Raw genomic sequence first — 22,707 nt, 5'->3', positions numbered from 1 at the left:
TTTAAAAGACAGCATATGAAACAATGGACAAATGATGTTTTTTTCAGACTTCATCAGTTTTAAAAAAAAATCCATTTCCTTGAATATGAGGTTTACACAAATGCCTTCTGGTTTGATACTCTTCGTGACACCTAAAATAAGAACACAATCTCTATGTGGCTATTGTTACTTAATCATTCCATGTACTTTTGCCAGGTTTTTTAAATTATTTTTTTAAAGCAGATTGCTGAGAATCACAGGACAGGAACTTTCTGATATTTGCTTTTATCCCCCACTGCTCCTGCTTCACACTAGATGCTTGGCACATATTTATCTGTCATGGTAGAATATAAAAAATAAAAATCTGAATTAGAAAACACAAATTTCAGACTTCATTCATTCAAAAAAAAAAAAAAACAACCACAAAATTGGAAATATATTCATGTAGCTTAAACCTTACTAAACTTACTTTAAATTTATGACTGCAATGTATCTACCATTTCTGGATCAACCACAACAATTCAACTGTCTCATGAAGCTAGAGTCAAATTGCCTTAAAACTCTACTGACAACCTACCCCACAATAACTAAAAACATGTTTATAGCACTGAACACAAAGAGCAATGAAGGTTATACCATGCAGTCCTTCCAAAACCCCTTTAGGTTGTCCAGTAATGCTCCAACAGAGATAAAAAGAAAGTTATTACCTGAAATAAAACCTTAGCTTCAATTTATTGCCATATTTCCAGGCATTCCATATCAAACATAACTATAAATAGCAAGATCCTCAAAATGCAAGTCTAGTCTACTTCATAATTTATCACCCCACTTTGCCTGCCTTTCTGTCCTGGAATTCCCCAGCTAAAAGAAATACCATCCTGGTTTATCATTTTGGTTGAGAGAGTCACTGCTGATCTACTGCAAATGGGATATTGTCCCCACAGCAGGGCTGCGATGTGGAGATAGGGCGGCGGTCTTATTGCCATCTCCAGAAGACAATAGACTCCACACCCCCATTTCCCTCCCCTTGGGCTCCCCTTGCTAACAGCACAGCTATGAGTTTCTATAGAACCTGTCACCAGGGAACTGTCCAACATATTTTGGCAAAGGAATGATTTCACCCTGCAAGGAAAGAGGACAGGAAGATAGTAAAAAAGAATAATCTCTTGTTTGGATGCTGGCCATCTAATTAAATTCAGAAAAGTATTGATTCTGTCCACTTAGATTAACTTTAATTTCATGTGTAATCAAGTTGCAGATTCAAATTAACCAATGTGGGTCCCTGAAACTCCTCCAAAAATGTATCAAATGGCTCTAAGTAAAATTTCCCAAGTGAATGTGATTGCAGTCCAACTTGATTTGCTGTTTATTTTCTATTCTAACATGAAATCTCTTGGACAAAAGGATAAATTGAGGCAATGTGTTAAATAAAATGCAGGCTACATGATATAGCAAACAAAGCAAAATCATTCTCATTTTCATTAAGGGTTTGTTATTATTCCAGGGGTTTATAAAATATTCAAGAGTAACATTTTAAATTAAATTGTTGGCATGTGTAATAATTTTCCACCTAACACATCATACATTATAAAACCATTTGCATATATTAAAATCCAAATATTCCAAAGTTCACTCATGGTGACAAGGATATCAAATCTTGAAGCCTGAGCTTGACGAACTGGTATCCGGCTAGTGTGCTTCACATTTTTGCTAAATGCTGAGCAAGAGGAAATGAACTAAGTATTTGGATCTGAGCCTTAATAATGCTCAGTGTCAGGTCATAAATCTCCTGACAGGAAAATATTAAATTCTAAAACTACTTCTCAAAGAATTTGCAGCATTATTTTCTTCAGATTATTTGCTACATAGCACCAATGTTGTTATCTCTAAGGCAGTGTGAATATAATTGAGTCAGAAAACACAGAATGGTCCACATCACTTATCCACACATTTCTACCAACTTTCCACTTGATTGCCTTGCTGGTCTGTTTTCCATATAATTATCACTCACTAATATTGAATACTTTCTTCCTGAAATAAGCTAAAACACGCTTGAAATGCATGGCTTACAGAAAACTCACGTGGTCAGGAAACGTTTTTTTAAAAAACTAAATTAACAGTCCCCACACCTTTTTTTCAAAGAATAGGACAAAGAAATAGCTATCTATGCATTTAAGGAAACATGTGCCTTATAGTTAATAATCCAAATCTCCATGAATTATAGGGAAAAATGATTTTTTTCGGAGTTTTTAGAATAAAGCAGATAAAACTTTTAGAGTGCAGTTTTTTCTCCGCCTAGAAATAAACACTCAAGGTCCCTAATCAACCCATTAAATTGTTAGAAAATTGCATTTCTTGAACTTGTAAAGGGGATCACTTTAATCTTCTAAGAGAAGATTGTCTAGGACAAGATACAAAGATTTCTTATTATGATTACAGTTCAGAAGCTAAGAATAGCCATCCGAGAAAATTGAGATCAAGCAGCTTCCTGACACACATCTGACCTAATTCAAAAATCTGATTTCTATCAGTTCTTGCTGAAGACTCAGTGTGGCAAAGCTTCAGCTAAGAATCAGAGACCACACAGAGGACTCATAACCCTACAGGAAATTTACATTTAAAACATTCAGGCTTGCAAAAGATTAGAAATTATCTATAATGTCTGCCAAAGAAGATCTGCTAATTTCAGAAAATTCACACAATGAAACATTATATAGCTGTGAAAAAGAAGGAGGCAAAAAGCACTTATGTGTACAGAACAAACTCTGAGGAGTACTACAAGAGGAAAAGAAGCAAATAACATAAGCTATACCATGTTTATATTTACTGCACATACCCACACAGACACACGTAGCACAACATTCGGAAGGCTGCACAAGAAAGAAGAAATAGTGATTATTTCTGAGGAAAGGAGAGAAACAACCAGAAAAAAAGGGAGACAGAGAGAGAGACTTTTCAATTCTTGGCCCTCCAATTTTTGAATTTTGTATCTGTACACTGAATGCATATTTTAAAGACATATCTAATCATGCCAGGAAAAGAATAATCCTTGTGTTTCAAAATATCAAGCTGTGTTAGAAGTCCTTCATATCTAATGGTACGCCCAGGGAGGAATCCGAGCAACAAGGCCTACCACATCATTTCTTTCTCTCCCTGAAAACAGTGAACACTTTCTTTCTGAAATGAGCTAAAACATGCTTAAAATGTATGGGTGCAGAAAACTCACACAGAGGCTCCACATAACAAAGGTTTGGAGGAGCATCTTCTCTAACTACTGGGATTAAAGTCTACTTCCCATGGTAGTCCAAGAGGTGTTTTAGTGGCAAAAGCCATTTCCCCTCCATCTTAATCTCCATCTGCCTCTTTACAAAAACTTCCCCAAACACTCTGGAGGGAGGATAAAGAGGGGGTGGGGGGAGAGATGATTTTGATGGAAAGGCAGCTCCAAAGCCAGGCTCCAACACATCCCCATCCTTCATCTCTAAATTCCTCTACTTAAAAATTCTGAGGAAGCCACTATATTGCCCCCATATTTAGGAGAAAACAAATCCCAATTTGATGTATCTTTTTTGATAGTATTACAATCTTAAAAACAGAATATAATTTTAGCAGTGAAGATTTTGAAAAAGACTGCATGAATCCAGGGTTGAAAGACAGCAATTTACATACCCTCTCTGTACCTATCCTTATTTGCAAAATACAGATAATAATATTAGCTATCTGGCGGCACAATTATTCATTCTGTATGTTGCAATACTTTTAGTGTGAGTGATGAAATCAATTTGTTTAGTCTCAACTGGTATTTTTTTAATGGAATGAAATATAATGAAATGGAAAGGAGTAGAAAAGAAAATATGAGCTCTTAACCATGATGAAAGTTGATCTGCAATTTTCCCCACTCATACATTATATAATGTATATATGTATAAATATATAAATGCATATAAATGTATAAATAATATATATATGGAGGAAGCATATGTATACTAAGTCTCAATTTTTCACTAAGGGTCATGTACAAAAGATTAAAAGCCTGTTATATTTTAACTATGAGGATAAAATGTATTAATTCAACAAAAAATACTTTGTACTTAAAACATTGCCTTCCTTACTTAGAGTAAGTCTTCTCAGTATTAACTGCATAATTCTTGTTGTAATAACACTGATTGTCATCACCTTTATCATCTCTCTCCAGAACTGAGGGGTAAACAAAATCAATATATTATTAACATAAGTAATAAGTTATATTAAAATAATACAAATCTTCTTAAAGTTTAATTAATAATATAAAAATATCTATAGAAATAATTGTCATCAATTTACTTGGAAAATTTCTTAAAAACATAATTTGAAAAGAAATGTAATTTATATAATGTGATTTAACAAGAAAGAGACTGAATTTAGGAGCCCTCAGCAACATGGTAAATGATGGACTCGGTGTGTGTGAATGTGGCTGTACACACAAAGGGGAGTTATACAAGCTCATACAAACCTGCAGAAAATACCAACTTTCCTTTTCTATAATTCCACATTCATGAAGTAACAGCCCTGTATGAGATTCAGATCCAACCTGCAGTAACGTGGAAGTAGAGGCCTGAATTGGTGTCATGGGTAATACAATTTATTACTGGACACACACATGGTAGGGATATTTCCATTTCTACATATTGAATTGTCCACAGTGAGAAGATCAAGACTTAAACACAAAGCCATGTGCACAATGGTTATGGCCATGCCTCCATTGTAACTAGGAAAATCAAGCCGACTTCCTGATCTGAGCATGGATAGGTTCCTTAAGAGTCCTTAGCACCAGGCAGTCACTGACAAACAGATCCACTGTGACTTCACTCACCAAACTCAATTTCAGGTCACATACATGCCTAGAACAATGGAAACACAGTAGGAGATGCTGTCAATCCATGAAGAGTTTCTGGACCATCATGCATCCTCCTCTAAAGAAAGATCCATCACAGTTGTTTTCAAACGCTTTCAGAACCCAATATAAAACTTAGTCCTATGTAAAAGAGGCTCTCAGAGTTGAAACAGGTATGGGGGAACCTGGAAACCATTTCTGGTCATCCCCTCGAATCCCTCCTCCCTCCACATGGCAGAAATTGAAGGAGGTCAATGGGTTAGTCTGAAAATCTCTACTCTGTGGTGCATCAGAATGAGCAGGAACACTGGTTAAAACCCACAGGGCTGGATTCCACCTGGGTCTGATTCCAAAGGCCAAGAATGCGCATTTCTACAAGTTCCCAGTGATGCTGCTCCTGCTGGTCCTCTGCCCTATCATCTCTCCTCGTATGTGTTTGACATCACAAACAAGAACAATCTACATTTTATTCCTTTGTAACTAATTTGAAAGATAAATTTATTACAATAACATCCTAAAATATCTAGACTTTGAAGTCATTACATTTAAGGGTATTTTTTTTTTCTTTTCAACCAAGCAAGTTTTAAATTCTGATGATTTTGTTTCATTAACTCAAGGCAATCTCACCAAGGACATGAAAAGGCTCTGATAAAATGCCATCACAGCAAATGTTTCTAAAAGTTCTTTAGGTTCTGTTTGCTTACAGAACAATAAATGTTCCCTGTTTGGAAATAGTCCCCAAATGTTCCCTCTTGTTTAAACTGCAAGAATTTCTTAACATACGCGGCACACATATTGTAATCTATGAGTGAATGGAGGCCTTTCTCTTCTCAGGGAGGATGGCAGGATGCTATTTTGGGGAACAGTGAGGCTACCTTTACCATTTTTTTTTCCCTAAGTCGCAAAATACTGCAATAAAGTATTGCTCAACTCAGACTGAAACAATTTTCCCATCTGTCAAAATATTTTAAATAGTATCAAGCTGGTATTACTTTGTCAAAACATTTCATCAGAGACAGCATCTAAATTTAAACAAGCAGTTCCTCGAACTATGTAAGTAAGGTGAATAAACCGTCACTGACAAAGTGTATTTTTTGGAAAATGTGCAAGGTCTCATTACAGAGACCTTGAAGGAAATGGGTGTTAAGGATAAGTGTGCATGGGGCAAAGGAAACTAAATACCACATAAAAGGCTTAACATTTCATTGTCCTTGACATGACATATTTCAGTTCTTCCCAAAGCCATAGAGCAAGCCCGGCTTTACAATAATTCTGGTTAAAGTCTCAGTAAACTTATAATTATGCAATGAAATGTGAGTGGTATAGATTTGATGTTGGACTCTGGACAAGTGCATGCAAGAGCCTGGGATTTGGAGTTGACGCTCATTCTCCTCTCATCAGGCATGGGACTTGGGCAGTTTCCTGGAGTTTCTGGACCTCAGTTTCTGTCTATACACACAGGTGATGCCTGCCTTAGAAAGTGGACCTGAAGATAGGGCATTACAAAGGTATTCAATGGATCTTATTTCTTGCCTCTGTATTAATCCATGAAAACTCATGGTAATCTCCAGAATTTTAGTTTAAGACAGCATAAATAAGAGGGGAAATAATGACTAGCAACCTTCATACCTACAATATTTGTGACTTACATCCTGGCTTTATATATTCTCTACTTCTGTTTGTTATATGTCTGGCATATGAAAAGGATTAGCAGAACATTTTCTCCAGGGCAGTCATATCTAACATTTGTTTTCCTCTACCAATATTCTAGAAAAGATGTGAATATTTTCTCTTTAAGATACTTAGAATCAAGTAGCACATGATAAATTCAGGTTGAATATCACTTTAGGAGGGAGTATGGTATATGTAGAACAAGCAATGATTAAGCTATAAACTCTCCAATGCTTAAATAATAACAGATCTGAATTCAAGTTTAACTTATCTCATGGGAAAAGTTCTCTGCTTGCTCATGGTTAAACAAACCACACAACTAAGACAGAAACAAGGTTAAAATCATGACTCTTTTTCCTCTTCAATATTTAAAAAATATTCTATGTAGGCTTGATTTTCTAAACTTCACATTCTAATTAACCTAGTTCGTCAAAATTTCTAGAAGGCAATTCACTGGATGAAGAGGTCTTTAATAATCAATATTAGTGTCACTGTTAAAATGTTTAGTTGGGCATCTAAACATAAAACTAAAGTGCTTAAAATTATACTTAAGTTAAAGAGCTTATGTTTTTATATTTGTAATATTTTCATAATATATGACAATATAAATTGTCATAATATGCATAACAATATAAATATGTTAAATATATAAATATGTAAATATTTACATTTGTAGGTCTCAGAAATATTTTTTTTTCTGCCTTTTGAAAGCTTAAAGTATTTTTATTATCTCAAAATTACCAGGCCCCTACCTAGAGATCAGAAAGTTTGTTTCTTTGTACCCTCCATGATGGCAGGACAGAACTTTCAGTGGTTTAAATGGTTATCAATTACTACAGCTCTCAGTTGACTTGGAAGAAAAACCTGCTGATAAAAGGGGAGTTGTAGTTTATTTAGTTTGGTGTTTCAATCCATTTCTTTGGACATATATGAGCTGGGAGAAAGAGAGAAGGTGAAAAGACTAGCAAATTGGAATATGGTTTTCTGGCTTTGGTAAAAGCCAATTTATCCAAAACGTGTTTTTATTTTTGTTATTTCTCAGGATTAGTTGAGAAGGTACAAGAAACTAAAACATTTTAATTTTCTCTTACTCAACTCTGAAACCATCCATCCATTTTCTTATTCAACAACTATCTATTGAGCACCTGCTCTGTGTGAGGCACTAGCTAAGAAGATCTGTACACATTGGCTGGGGTTGGATGGAGATTTTTGCTCCTGTGGCATTAACAATCAAGGGTGGAGATGAAAGAGCATGGACAATATACAAATAAAAACAAAGGCACAGACAACATTAGAATTATAAAAAGGGGGATTCAAAGGGAAAATAATCCAGGAGAAGAGAATAACCAGGAGAGAAAGGGGCTCCAGATGGAGCTGGCTGCGAAAGGTCTCCTGCCTGGAGGGATGAGAATGTGAGCAAAAGCCAACCTCATAGCCTATCAGAAAGGATCACTTAGAAATCCCAGCTGACACTTGAGTCTGTTCAATAAAATGAGAACTCCATCAACTGCCCTGTTAAGAAGGATTCCCTAGTGGGCAAGTAAGAAAGAAGGGGTGAGGCACATACGAATTTCTAGGACATGCTTGATGCTGATGCCTCTTCCTTTCAGGGTCCCTGTCCTTCCATCCCACTTGAGAATTATCTTAGAGAAACACAAGACTTATTCTTAGATACATAAAAATAGCTTCCCCAACCTATCCTCATTGAAACTGAAGTATGCACCTTGAAATCTTGATTTGATACAGACGGTATGGAATGTGTCATATTCTATGCTTTCATGGTAGACAATCTAATTTCTATGATTCATGGATTTCTAAGATTTCCTTCTTAGTCACAAAGAAGCTACTTCTGTTCAGCTTTTATGCAGTATTTGCACTGCAATGCCTTATTTATGCTCCTGGGTCCCCTGCTTCAAGCTCCTCACAAGACAGCCCGTAATATCTTACCCACATCAGATGCCCATTTAAGGTTTGATAAAGAATAACATTATTAGCACCTATGGAATAAATTAATATAAATTAATATTTCCAGGCATTGTGTTAAGAGCTGCTAATATTGCTTAAGATTGTGAGTTCAGGGATCAAGTAGTCTAAACTTCAAACCTGCCTCTGTAATGAGATGTCTAACTTAAAACCTGCCTCTGTAATGACTAGCTTTGGACCTTTCGGGAAGTAATACACAATCATTATTTCTCTGCATTCCCACCCATAAAATCCAGATGATAATTTCTAACTTAGAACTTGATCAAGAACATTAATTGACAGAGTATATTAGCACTGTACCTGGTATCGTAAATGCAAACTGTTAAAGCTCCTACACAATCCCATAATAGTACCACATAACACATGAGGGCACCTAGGCATAGAAATTCAAATCTGATCTCCTAATTGTTAATGATGGGAAGAACCTGGATCAACCTAATTCCATGGGACTCGGTATCAGTCAGGGTCTAGATTAAGCAGTTAAAACAATAAAGTCAGATGATAAATATACAGTAGTTTAAACAGAGACGTTTATTTCTTCTTGTATGACATTTCAAGTTGGTGGGGCCTTCAGCCACCAAGGTTCTTTTCACCTTGCTTCCCTGACAGTTTCTAGATCACCATTGTCAACACATGGTTAAAAGTGGACCCAAACCATCTGAGGTTCCAGCAAGTAGGAGAGAGAAGGAACACAGACAGCCACTGACATCTCAAAGCCCAGATCCAATAGGGGCACACTGGCTCACATTCTATTTCTCAAGAACTGAGCCACGCCTGCCTGGAGGTGGTAGTGCCTAGCTGGTTGACCATGTGCTCAGAGACAACTCTATTTCTATGGAACATTGAGGAGTGAATGTTGGTAGACAGCTAACATGTCATGGATGTCAACACCTATGTTTCTCAATGTAAAAAGTTTAAGGTCTCAATCTATTGCTACCCTTTTGCTGTCTCTAAAAACTTAGCTCCTTATTCTAGGTTATATTGCCATATTACAGTGGAAATCAAGTTACTACACACCCAATAGTTGCATTAACCAGTGTTCTAGCCTTTCTGTGAAAAACTATCAGTCTTCTAATGGCAACTTTATGCTACTGCATCCAGTGAAAATCTATGCTTTTAGAAAAAAATCATTTATGAAAGAACAACTGATAAAACTGCACAATATTATATATGTGGGAAAATGGAACCAAGAAGAAAAAGTTACTTAACTGAAGTTTTAACTATTGTTAACTAGTAACTTAACCAGATGTAGAACTCTGAAAAAGAAGAGCATAAAACAAATATTTGCTGACTACCTTCCAGCATTCCAAGTGCATTAATTTATTCATACAAATAATAACTGGCAGTTGTTAAACCTCAAATACTGTACAAGACACCAAACACTGCCTATGCCTTCTAAAAAGTTAGTTTCTAGCTTTACATAATAATTTAATTTTACCTTTGATATCACCTTACAGAGTAGACATTATAGGTGAAGAAACTGGGACTCATAAAGGCAAAATCAATTCTTCTTTGTCTTCTAAAAGGCTAGGTTCAAGACTTTACTTAAGTTCTTCATGTGCTGGGAGTGACACAACACTTGCCTTGCATGCTTGAGGCCCTGGATTCAATTCCCAATACCACAAAAAAAATTAATTTTACTTCACCTAACAAAGTAGATATTATATGAGAAAACCAACTCTGGAAAGTAAAGTCAGTTTGCAAATGTCACTCAAATAGTTAATGATTATGTGAAAACTTAGGTCCTCCTGACTCTGAGACCAATGTCTTTTCTGTGATACTTCAAGCCCCAGATCCAACCATACCATGCACATTAACAATGTCTTAATCAAAAAGCAATATATCACACACCCAATATCATCATCTGAATTCTTTCACATTTTCTAGCTAAAACTATACATAAAAACTACATATGCCAAGTCAGTCCCCATTGGAACCATACATGATTAGAGAACTATGCATACGGGCACAAATCACAAGTGGCAATTACATGCATAAAATCAGTAGCCCTGACCCAAGAGTGAAGGCCAACAAGCAGACTGGGAGTATTATTAATCCTGTACATTTTCTACTTAATTGCTGTACCATTTTGGCTCTTAAATTTAAACTCTTAAATTTCCATTCATGAAAATCAGACTGATGATGAGACCTCTGCTCTTAACACCTAATATTTTATATTTTAGAAAACTGCACATATGATTTTAACAGCAATAGTCTCTGAACATTTAAATCATTTAAATGAATTAATTACTTTGTCAAATGCATATGCACAAAAAAATGACTAAGCTCAAAGATTTTTATGAGATCCATTTTCTTACATATTGAATTTGGTGATGGTTGGGAGGGAATAGGAAAACCGAGACGTGTTAAGTCTTTATCATCAGGAACACCTAATTAACAAGAACCTTCCATTGCGTCATTCACTCACACCATTAGTGTCTGGTGGGGAAAAGGGAGAAGAAGGTGGCACTTCTCTTTTGAGGACAGACTTATTCTGATTTCACAGTCTCTATAGAGTAAGTCACAAAAACAGATAAGATATTATTTTGTTCTATAGACAAATTTATTGTTGTATGTTTTTATATATGTAAATTCATACATTCAAATACAGTAGGAGTCAAAGTGTTGTCTCCATTTCTGCATTTAAATACGTGGTTAGTAATATAAAAGAAAGTATTAAGCTATTTACTATCCCAGTGGGATACTAAATGAAACCTAAATAAGTCTCTGGAATAAAACTGAGGATTAAATCACTTTATGCAAGAATAAACATATATGTACTATGTCTAGATTGCTTTCTGCTATAATTACTTTCAACATAAGCTTAAAAACCAAGAATACTTCATGTTTCATCATAAAATGCAACTCTGGCTATAATATTTAAGTTAATTTGCTTTATATAAGAAAATATACATTGTTATCTTCAAATCACTTAAACAATAGCTCATGATGTTTAAAATGTAATTCTGATGCTTATATTGAAAAGCAGGAAAGTTCCAATTGAATGAATCAATTTGAGGGAATATTCTTTTTAGTAATTTCACACAAAATGTGTAGGATATGATCATATTACCTATGCAATGAATACTTTATTTAGAAAACTACATTGCAGGAAAAAAAGTGTTTTCACTTACAGAATGAAAATATTGATATTTCTCAACTTCAGTTTTAAAGAGAAAAGTTAATTTAACTCTCTTTAATTTGACAGTAACTTTTTCAGCATGGGTCTTAAAGAATGGTATAAGCCATAACTATAATCCATGATATAAGAATGGGTATAAGCTATTAACTATAATTGATGATTTCAGGATTTTCAAATGCTGTTTCATAATCATTATAAAAAGAATTGAAGTTTTTTTATCAATTACATATATAAAATCACTTTGTCTTCCTTAAATATATACAGAATATTTCTTTTCTAAACCAAGTCAAAGAAAGATCTGTCTAGTTTTAACATAAACTGTTTATGTGAAATAGTTCACATTGCACAGAGCTCAATAACTTTATATTTATTAAGATATTTGTTTAGTTGGTGTGGTGGCACACACCTGTAATCCCAGTGGCTCTGGAGGCTGAGGTAGTAGAACTTTGAGTTGAGAAACAGCCTCAGCAATTAGTGAGGCCCTAAGCAACTCAGCAAGACCCTGTCTCTAAATCAAATATAAAAAAAGAGGCTGGGGATGTGGCTCAGTAGATAATTGACCCTGGATTCAATCCCCAGTACCAAAAAAAAAAAAAAAAAAAAAGAAAAGAAAAGAAAGAAAGAAAGAAAGAAAGAAAGAAAGAAAAGAAAAAGAAAAGAGAGACATTTGTTTGTATTTACATTTACTTATATTTACTTAGGAAGATATGTCAAAGGTGAAAAACTAAGTTAATTGCTAAGACTGGCAGTATAGATCAGTAGAAAAGCTTGTGCCTGCCATGCACAAGACCCTGGGTAGATTCCCCAGCCTTGCAAAAAATAAATTAAAATTTTCTTATAGTGTGCGTTAATTAATTTTGATAAAATAACTCCTCTATATTAACATATTGCTTTACAATCTGCTTAGTTCACGTAGTATTTTACAGAGAATATTGTATGTGTTATTCAACATTTTTAAGTGTCTTACACAACCTACTTTTAAAACGTCCTTCGGTTCATTGTTTCTTCATTAAGGTATTGTTAAAGCAAGAGAACTGATGTTTACTAAAGGAAGCCTTCCACAGTGTGTGAAACCAATTAAGATCAGATCTTACCCTAAACATTGCTCAGAAAAGTCAGCATATCTTGAAAGAGGTAGCTCTACCACGAAGAAGACCTGAATTTTAGGGTGGAGATATCTGAGTTCCTGGTAAAGTTACTTAGTGTCTCTTGAGACTTCAAGGGTTGCAAAGAGCAGAGATAGTAAAGAGTATTTTACCTGTCAGGTGTCTCTTGACAAGTCATCAAAATTTAACATCTGCTACTAAAATATGCCATTCACAGTTACCAAGAAGGAAAAAGTGTTCACTATGGTGGGGGTTTATTGGACCCTTTTCCTCTAGCAGCTGGGCTCTCCCTGACTGAACACTGGAACGATGTATCCCCAGGATTTTCCTTTACTAAGAGACCAATTATACTTTTCATCCAAGCAGGAGTTGTCTCCTGCCTTCTTGAGCTGGTACCAATCCATTTTTCTCATGCTATCAAGTCACAGACTTTCTTTCTCTATCCTTTCAGGAAGAACAAAACTCTTTTTTTTTCCTTATTGTAAAAAATCAAATTATGTCACCTCATTTCAAGGAAAAGATCTGCAAGTGGCAGCCAGACTAAAAACCGCATTGTATGCAAAGAGAATTAAATTTCTGGAAAACTCCCCTTGCCAGTAGAGTGTGGTATCATTAAACACAGAACAAAACTTGAAGCAGCAGTAGTAGGGGAAGAAAAATGTACCTTGAAATGTGATAAGGTCCATTATGTTGCTTGATGAGACTGCTTGCCTCTTCAATATATTACCCAAAGGCACTTACAAAACTGAGAGAATATATTACGTAGAAACTATCAGAACTTTTCTAAATAGGTCAAATTTTGAAGCAAAGAGGGCTTCAAATCTTATGCAGTGTTGCCAAAAAAAAAAAAAAAAAAAATAGGAGCTGTACAGTCAAGGTGCTAATCACTTTTTAAAAATCTTACTCTTGCATAAACATTAAATGCACCATTTTAAAATGCAGAGCCACACACCTGAGGCTGCTCGTTCACTGTCATCTTAATTCAGTTTCAATAATTAACTGAATTTTAATTATACAAATATCTTTATTCATTGGGAAACCCTAGAAAAGTTGGGCACCAAAAAGGAGTCTGAAATCTAACTCATTATTTTGAGCCACACTCTTACTGTAAATATAAAATGCTTTTCACTTACTGAGTTTTCATTTGTTTGTGTTATTGTAAAATTCTTATATAATGTTTTTAATAAAATTTCAGTTTTCTTATAGGCAAATCTATAATTACAGGTTTAGTATTTGTTTTTATAACTTTTCATATGGGATATTTAAAACAACTAGCAGTCATAGTATATGCCCAAGAGTGTTTAGGCAGCAACAAAATCACATGAACATTGACTGAAGGACATAATCAGGTACAAATTAAAGGAAATTAATTGCTTTAAAAATAAAAATTTGTTTTGAGAAAATTATCTCAAATTAACAAATGTAAAAAATTCAGCCTTACATTTCTCATTTAGGTTTATGATTTTTTTGATAAATTGGATTAAAATCGAATTTATGAAAGTAATAATAATATTACCTGCTAGCATATATCTGCCCTGGTACCTGCACGGTTCATGTCCAGGCACTGCCTCAGGTCCAAGCAATGAAGCACCAGTGCAGACACCATCTGGGAATGAATATAGCATGCCAATAACAGTGCACTCTGAGTTCCTGCTTATAGCACGGAATTGACACATTCGCATCAGTAACCAGCAGAACTAGAAGAAAGAGAATGTGCCCTGTAACTTTTAAATGGGCTTGAGAGAAGAAAGAACAGAGTGAAAACCATCCTCGGCTAACAGGCAGGAAGGAGATTCATGAAGGTTAGAGGAAGAAATGCACAAAAGGAAAAGTTCTTTGAATGTTCTTACACTTATCTAGACTAACTCCTTATTTTAAATATGAGAAAATTTAGGATCATAGAAAGTAATAGAAAGAACGATAGCTCTAGAAATGATGTCTGCTCATGACATATTTTTACCAAGCACTGAAGCCAGTTCTTCCGCTAATTAAGCTCTTTTGAAGCTTATGTCCAAGTCTTATAAAAAATCCAAAACATGTATTTATTGTCACAAAAATCTAACCTATGATGTATGTTTTAAAGATCAGCAGAAGAAGCATATGAATCCAAATAATGTGATGGAGAATTTTAAAACAAAAAGAAGCAAAAGGCAATAGGAAACACTCATAGTGTGTTTTAATCCTTCCATGACCTATGCATAGTGCCTAAATATTCTTTCTTCCTTCTCATTTCTTCTTTTCATGTGGCTTCAACTTTTCTCTCACACAAAAGTCTTTCCAATCTCTTCATCGCCAGTTCTGCTCTCTCAAAAAATCACTATATCCACATCTTGAATTGCTCAGAGAGGGCCAATTTGAGATGTCCTACTGCCGGAGCAAGTCCAAGTTAGACAGAGAACGTGGTGTCACAGTCTCCTTTCAAGAAAGCACAGCTTACCAAACCAATGTGTGCCACTTGTCCCCTACTCCCTTATGAGATTCTGTCAATAAATCCTGCTCTTAAAGCAGTGTTGTCTTCATCTTAGGCTTCTCCTTTATCCTTAGTTGCAGAGAGTCACAGGGGAAGTCTACTCCCTTCTTTAGGTGCCACTGCTCCCATCCTTTATATCTGATCTCACAGCATGTACCTACCTGCATTCTTAGAGAGGCATTGAGGATTTTTGTCCCCATTTCCTCTTTGCAATCCATTCTACAGGCACAGGTATTTTAAAAACTCTAATTTCAAACCTTGTTTGGAGAATACATATATATGTAGTAGTATTTTAATGCAAATGAAAGAAACAATAAACCCTATAAGGGAGGAAATTCACAGAAGACTTTACTGATAATGGTTAAATTTAATACCCTACCTTGTTTGTAAGCATCAAGGAGTTTACTACAGTTATACAAACATTCACACTTAACAGTAAAAATATAATTTTATAATAAAGTAATTTTTTCTATTTTTTTAAAGAAGAGGGAGGTCAATACAGGTTTTAAGAAAACCAAACTAATAAATTTTAAAATTATTTTTTAATATTGAGCCTTCCCTAATAGATACTTTAGCTTAGGAACCAACTACACATAAAGGTTTCAGTTCTGATAAAAGAAGTCTAACATTGGATGGAACACTGTCTTCTATTTATAAACATATAGATGGATTCTGTTGAAAATTAGTTCTGCAGGGGTAAAAAACTTGAAGCCACGTTAAAGGAAGAAATAAGAAGGAAAAAAGAATATTTAGGCAATATCCACAGGTAATGGATTAAAAACACATTATGAGTATTTCCTATTGCCTTTTGCTTATTGTTATTTTAAAATTCTCTATCATGTTATTTGTATTCATATGCTTCTTCTGCTGATCTTTAAAACAAACATATATTTATTGTCACATTTTTGTGACAATAAATATATGTTTTGGAATTTTTAGAAGACTTTGACATAAGCTTCTAAAGAGCTTAATTCACAGAAGTTCATACAAATGCAAGTTACTTTTATTTCTTACTTAATTATATTAAACAAACAAACTCCACCTGAAAACCAAAACCAAAGATCAAACCTATAGGTAGACCATGAAAAATAAAGTAGGAGATCCCCATCCTTCGACAGAAAAGCTCTAGTGATGATCTACCACTAAAGAGGCCTGATGTTAAGCACTGAGTAGATGTGCATCTTCTGTCAATAAACCCTCCATTCTACCATGGTGCTTAAAACAGCATCATCTTCATCTTAGGCTCCTTCAGTCTCAGTTATAGGAAGTCCACTCTTTTCTTTTGGTGCCACAGCCCATGAAGGCATTGAGTTTATTTGTCCCCATTTCCTCTTGGCAATCCATTCTATAGAAAATCCATTCTAGAGATTTTAACAGAAGAGTTATGCTGACAATCTACCACCAACAGGGCCCTATGTTGAGCCCTAAGCGGATGTGTCAGAATTTCTCAGCCTTGGCACTGTTGACATTTTGGGCCAAATGATTATGTTTGAAGTTGTCCTGTACATTGTAGGATGTATAGGAGCATCCTAGGTCTTTCCCTACTCAGTGGCATACTTATACCTCAGTTGTGACAATCAAAAATATCCACAGACATTGCCAAATGTGTCCTAAGGACAAAGCTACCTCCAGTTGAGAACAATTGCACCTGCTGTCTTTGACACTGGAAACTCACATATGAAGAATCTGAATGGATCAAGAATTTTACACTCAAAGGGAAATAAATTTAAACCAGCATAAATAGTATATTATTGTTTTCCTGAACACTATGCAGTTTCATGAAAATAGAAATAAGTTATAAATATATTGTCACTTGTGAAAGTAACATGGCTTGTTCTCATCTTCTTGCCTTCATTTAGTCAGTAGTAAAACTGATTGGTCAAGATGTCAACATGTGATATAATTCTAAAGAAATAGCATTTTGCCTACTTATTTTATATTTATGAACTCCATATGACCAATTCCAATTCTCTGGTGTTTTTTTAATAATTTCTTAGCTCTTTAGCATTCAATATAGGTAATCAATCCTTCCTCCTGATTAGGCTACCATCTTATGTCATCCTAAAAGTCACAACATTCTGGTTTCCTCTTTTCTCACTTATCTACCTCCCGTACTAGATCCTTTACCTCTACCCAGCTTCTAAATTTTGGAATTCCCCATGGTTGAGTATGGAATTCCCCTTGGTGAGTTTTCTTCATGTCATACATCTCCGTACACAATCACATCCATGGCTTCACATACCACTTCCGTGCCATCAGCTGCCAAGTTGACATATTTCCTCAAATGTTTCAAAAGCATTTCATCTGAGGTGTCCAAGCCTGCTCTCCTTTCACTGTGCCAGTCTTCATAGGTACCATCTCCTGAGACCCAGCTGTTCACACTACAAGATCATAACTGACACTTTCTGCACTCTCACTTTCTCATACACTTCTTTATAAAGTCCTAGTAATTATGCAGAATTTCTCACTCTGTCCACTGTCTTTATCCCTAAGGCCGCTCTGCAGGTGAGATTACCATCATTTCTAGACTAGGCAATAGTTTTCTGACCTGTTTCCATGTTTCTATTCTTGTACCTCTTGAATCTATCTCCCATCTGCAACTAATTTTAAAATGTTATTCAGATCCTGCAACTTCCTGCAAAAACCTTGAAATCACTTTTTATTGCACTTAAACCATTTGCAGCTCTCTAGCATGACCTACTAGGTCCTGAACAATCTGGATTCTGCTCAACACCTTCAGGTAAGCCTTTTTACATGTTTCCCCTTTTTACACGTTTCAACCATACTGGCAGGCACTCTTCCTCAAAGAGACCATTGCATTTTAAATTTTTTAAAATGCTTTACTAAAACATTGAATATCCAAGCCACAGTGACAAAAAAAACATTAAAAAATGTTAAAGATCAAGTTAGAAAAGGAGGACTTGAAAATGTGAAGATACTGATATTCAGTAACCCAGTAGAGGACCAAGCCCATCAAAAATTACCCTGGTGCACAGAGAAGTGGGCAGTAGCAAGATAAATGGCACTTCTGAACCTGTCTCTAACCACAGACAGATCAGAAATTTCCAACCCTGACCCTTACTTTATGAGCTATGAATGATACAGTCTTATGAGATGAACATTAGAGAGAGAAAGAGGGGAAAAAAGAAAAACAGTTTATAGTTGCCAGTATTAAAGAGCCTCTGCCTTGTCTAATGTCTAAGGAGCCAAGAACAATGACTCTTCCCACTTCATTCCCTCTTCTACCAGCAGCTCCAACTCCTTTTATCCCTTTCCTTCTCTGCAAAAAAAGAAAACATATTTTCAAATCTTGTTCAGTGTTTTTATAGGTACAGAAAGCTTGGCTGAGTCTATCAAAATGACATAAGTACTGTAGACAATGAAGGGAAAACAAGGTAAAAATGAAAGACTGTAGATCATATCAGATTGCCTGATAAAAGACAAGTCAATCATTTTATATCTGTTTTGCATTTTCAGATCCAGATTCCAGACAGTGTTCCCTTTAGTAAAGGAAAGCATTTTAAAAACACCCTTGCTCTGTTGGAGGGGGAAACAATTCTCCAAAGTTGTGAAATTAACCTCTTCCTTCATTCACACGTTCAGTTCTATTTTTGCAGTTATATCAATAATCTAAAAGAAAAAGAACCGAAAGTCAATTCCAGGTTTCTAAAATGTCTGACTGTGCATGTCCCAGTTCTCTTCAGCACCTCCCGGAAGATTCAGCCAATTTTTATTTCTGCAGTGCATCAGTGTTTATCATTTGTTTTACAACAGCACTATGTGTTCTTGAAAATTGACTTAGATGAATTTCACCCATCCTCTACAAAAATTCAAGAAAGACAAATGGCCTGAAAAACAAAATCTACCACTGAGGCATGGTTAATTTACTGAAAGAGCATTTCTTCCCCCCCCCCACGTCAGCTCAATATTTACTTCATTACAGTGGTAACTCCACCCCCACCACTGTCTGTATTTGTCAAGATTTATGACAAATTTCTAGCTTGTAATTAGGCATTATGAAAATTCACTGTGGGAAAACTGTTGCCAGACAAAAGCTTTCCCATACAATTTGCTTAAGGAATAGGGGTAACTTTCACCTTCTGAAAGACTGAGAGCAAAATCATGGATGCATTTTGATCGTACTCATTTAAACCTATTTCTTTTAGACAAACACTCTAAGAAGCTGTTAAGTCAGACAGACTTGGAACAAAACCCTGGCTCTCTCTTATTAGCTAGGTAACTAAAGGCACATTGCTCAAACTCTCTGTGCCTTGATTTTCCTATCTATAAATTGAAGATATTCACAATAAGTATCACCTAGGGAAATTGGGATGATTAAACAAGAACACCACACAGTGCACTAACAGGCATGTGGAAGCCATTACCATTTGATTTATGATGCAGAGATGGAATGAACTAGAGAAGACCCTCACTTTTGCATTTATGGCCAGCCTCAGAATTTCCCCCATTCTCATTACTAACGAAAAAAAGTTATCTGAGCAGCTTGCAGCCCTATAAGAAAGCCCAGGCAGCCTGGAGATCTCCACTTCAGAGAGAAAAGGATAAGTGCTGGGATGGGGTGCCGCTTCCCATCAAAACCACCCACACCGGCCACAGCACACCTCCTCACAGGATTATAGAGGCCCATAACTGAGCTCTTCCTGCAGATATGCTGTTCCTTGTTCTGAGTTGAGCCGAGTGTCTACTCCCTCTACTCCTCTCAAAGGGAGAAGGTGGACAAGGCAAGCTGTGACACTGTTCATTTTCAGAATTAATTCAGAGCTGGGGTGAAGGGCAAGAGTGATGAATTTTCCCAGGTCCAGGACAAAAATTACTCTCGATGGAGACTTTTTCCAGCTTTCCATTATCCAATAGTTAGGAGAAAAGCAATGGTGAGAAGACAACCAAGTGTTCTCAGGCACAATGTTTGGCTATTTGCACAGATCTCAACACTAACATCACCCTGATTGGGGGCCCAAAAGTATCTGTTCCTAGGCATTTTTATAAGTCTTTACCTGCACTTCACCTCAGGAGGTCAGTATTATTATCTTCAATTTCAGGTGAGAAAAACAAGGCATAAAAAGGTTAAGAAACTTCCTCAAGGACATTGTATCACAACAGACTGAGAATGTGACCTCAATCAGTCCGGCTTCAGATTTCATGATCTTAAATCCTATCATCTACTCCTGCTCTCACTGGAAAAACCAACCCTTGGAAACTTAGTCTTGCTTTCTGTGATTCATAATTCAATTTTCTGTAATAATATTTCTCTAAAACTTAAATTACCAAGCTGGTGTGATCCTTTAGGGGATTTTAGGCTGCTTTCATTTACTGTTCACTATGGGCACATTTCAAAATATTGCAATTCAATAAGAGTGAAGGGGGTACACAGCACAGAGGTGTGGAAGAAACAGTGTGAGCCTGAGCTCCTAACTGTGGGAGCTGTGTGAGGGGTGCATGGGGAACTACTCATTCTATTTTCATTTGCTTGAAATTCTGTGTTATCAAAAATTTAAAAGTAATAAAAATTTCAACCATAAAGAAGAAGATAACTGAAGACCTTTAGCTGGTCAGGATCCAGAGGGACATTGAGGTTCCATAGACAGTGCCTCTGTTGACAACACTAAATTTCAAGAATTATGAGTACAGGAACTCACTGATCAAAATCAGAATTTACTAATTCTAGTAAAAATATTTTCAAAATATTTTCATCTTGCCTATCAGGAATAGTAAAGATATTAACAGAGTTGAATTCTTTGCTCACTCTAATTTTTGTTGTTGTTGCTGCTGCTGCTGTTGCTGCTGCTGCTGCTGTTGCTGCTGCTGCTGTTGGAAAAGCTTTTGTCTCCCTTCTCCTAGCAGGTTTATCTTTCCACAGCCCACAAATTACTAAATACTATTTGCAAAGTCAAACTTAAAACCATCCACCCCAGTTTCCTTTTCATAGTTCTCTTAAAAACTTAAAAGAAAGAAACTCACCCGTTCTGTTGTGCATTCCCTCTTTACCAAAGTGTGCTGTGGTTTCGAAAACTAGCCCAGTCCTTCTGAACTTTTTTGTATCCGTTATAATATTAAAGAGCCACAAGGAAGGGAAGTGGTTAGTCAACTTGCTAATTTTATCAGTCCCTCCCACTGGTTAAATAGTACCTGATGCTACAGAAGCAAAATCAGTTTTCCAGCTCATTTCCTTGCTACGGCATGACTTTATGAAGACAGCATAACGAGGGGGCAGAGAGAGCAACTGTATCTGGCTTGTAGGCATGAGAGAGTTAATGAATGAACATCTTACTATTAATAAGAAGTCTAATAGACTACAGAAACCAGCCATGCAACAAAATGAGGAGGAGGAGGAGAGAGAACGCCTGTTGGCTCCATACTCTAAGCAAACTCAATTTGGGTGGGAAAGGGAGTGATTTTTTTTTTTTTAATGCAATCAGAGGACGTGTGGGAAGTGTCTGGTGTTTCATTTGTTGATAAATTATTCTGCCCTGGAATGGAGCCAGTTTACCGGATATAGAAACTTCCACAACTCGGGGCCCTGGCTCAGACCACTCTCTTCCTCTGGAGCTTGGTAATTAAAATACAGGACAAAGTAGCAAATCCGAGCCTTTGGATGAGGGAAAATTAAACATTCCCTGAAGAAGAAGATGTGAACTGTGTCCTAGATGTAAAGCCTGCAACAAGAGAAGAAATACAGAGCCCGAGACATATTTTAATGAAATAAAAAGCTTTTGATGTTTTGATCCAACTCTGAAAGATTGCAACATATATAAAACACTGTCACCCCAGAACCCTAGATCAGGCAGTTTTCTGAGCTACTTAAATGGGTGGCATTTGAATTAAATCTGGAGTACTCACTTTGAAGTATATTTCCCACCATATCTAAGGATTATGGAATTAGAAAAAAAGAATGTATGAAAACCAAATCATCTCGAAGGTTCATTAACCCTTGCTTTTGATTGGCTGAGAAAATGTCCCTTCAGAGAATTTCTGACAGTTTATATTATATTCACATGTGGTGATGGTTTCACAAAAAAGAGTTAAATTTAGTAAGCTGGGACAGGCTAAGGAAACCAGCAGTCCTCGACTGTCGCTCTCCCTTCTTAGTATTTCCCAACACAGTGTTACTCACCTAATGAAACAAGGGAAAGAAAAAAGAATAACTTCGAGCAGAATTACTGCATTTATTTTCTACCTCTATAAATAAATGTTTTCTAATCAGACCTAAGGAAATGTCCTATAACAAAGTGAAATATAAGCAATGCTTTCTTCTGAGATCCCACTGAAGGGGAACAAGGGCATCATTCCAACCCCCAAGGTCTTTATATTTGTCTGTGTTCAGGGTGAAAACAAAGTCCCCAAACCAACACGGTACAATCATAACCTATGGCTTTAGTTCCTCTCGTTTTTATCGGCGGTTTTGCACCTTCAGGGAAGGAAGAGGAAAAGACAAAGCTCTAAAGAAGAAAGAAGGGAAGAAAAA

The 22,707-nt window shown here is 36.0% G+C and overlaps 1 protein-coding gene across 1 annotated transcript in view; it reads right to left on the bottom strand.

Moving 5' to 3' along the window:
• Positions 1 to 21,269, bottom strand: part of Hdac9 (histone deacetylase 9) — a 658,195-nt gene extending 636,926 nt beyond the window's left edge. The window contains exon 1 of the mRNA XM_076863228.2: positions 21,204 to 21,269. Within this exon, the coding sequence (XP_076719343.1) occupies positions 21,204 to 21,219 (16 nt within the window). The 5' untranslated portion in view covers positions 21,220 to 21,269. The remainder of the gene's footprint in view (positions 1 to 21,203) is intronic.
• Between the last annotated feature and the right edge of the window lie 1,438 nt (positions 21,270 to 22,707).

The sequence above is a fragment of the Callospermophilus lateralis genome, chromosome 1, assembly GCF_048772815.1.
Source record: "Callospermophilus lateralis isolate mCalLat2 chromosome 1, mCalLat2.hap1, whole genome shotgun sequence".
Classification (NCBI taxonomy): Eukaryota; Metazoa; Chordata; class Mammalia; order Rodentia; family Sciuridae; genus Callospermophilus; species Callospermophilus lateralis.
The sequence above is the reverse complement of the archived record's forward strand: the minus strand, read 5'-3'. Positions and strand labels throughout refer to the sequence as shown.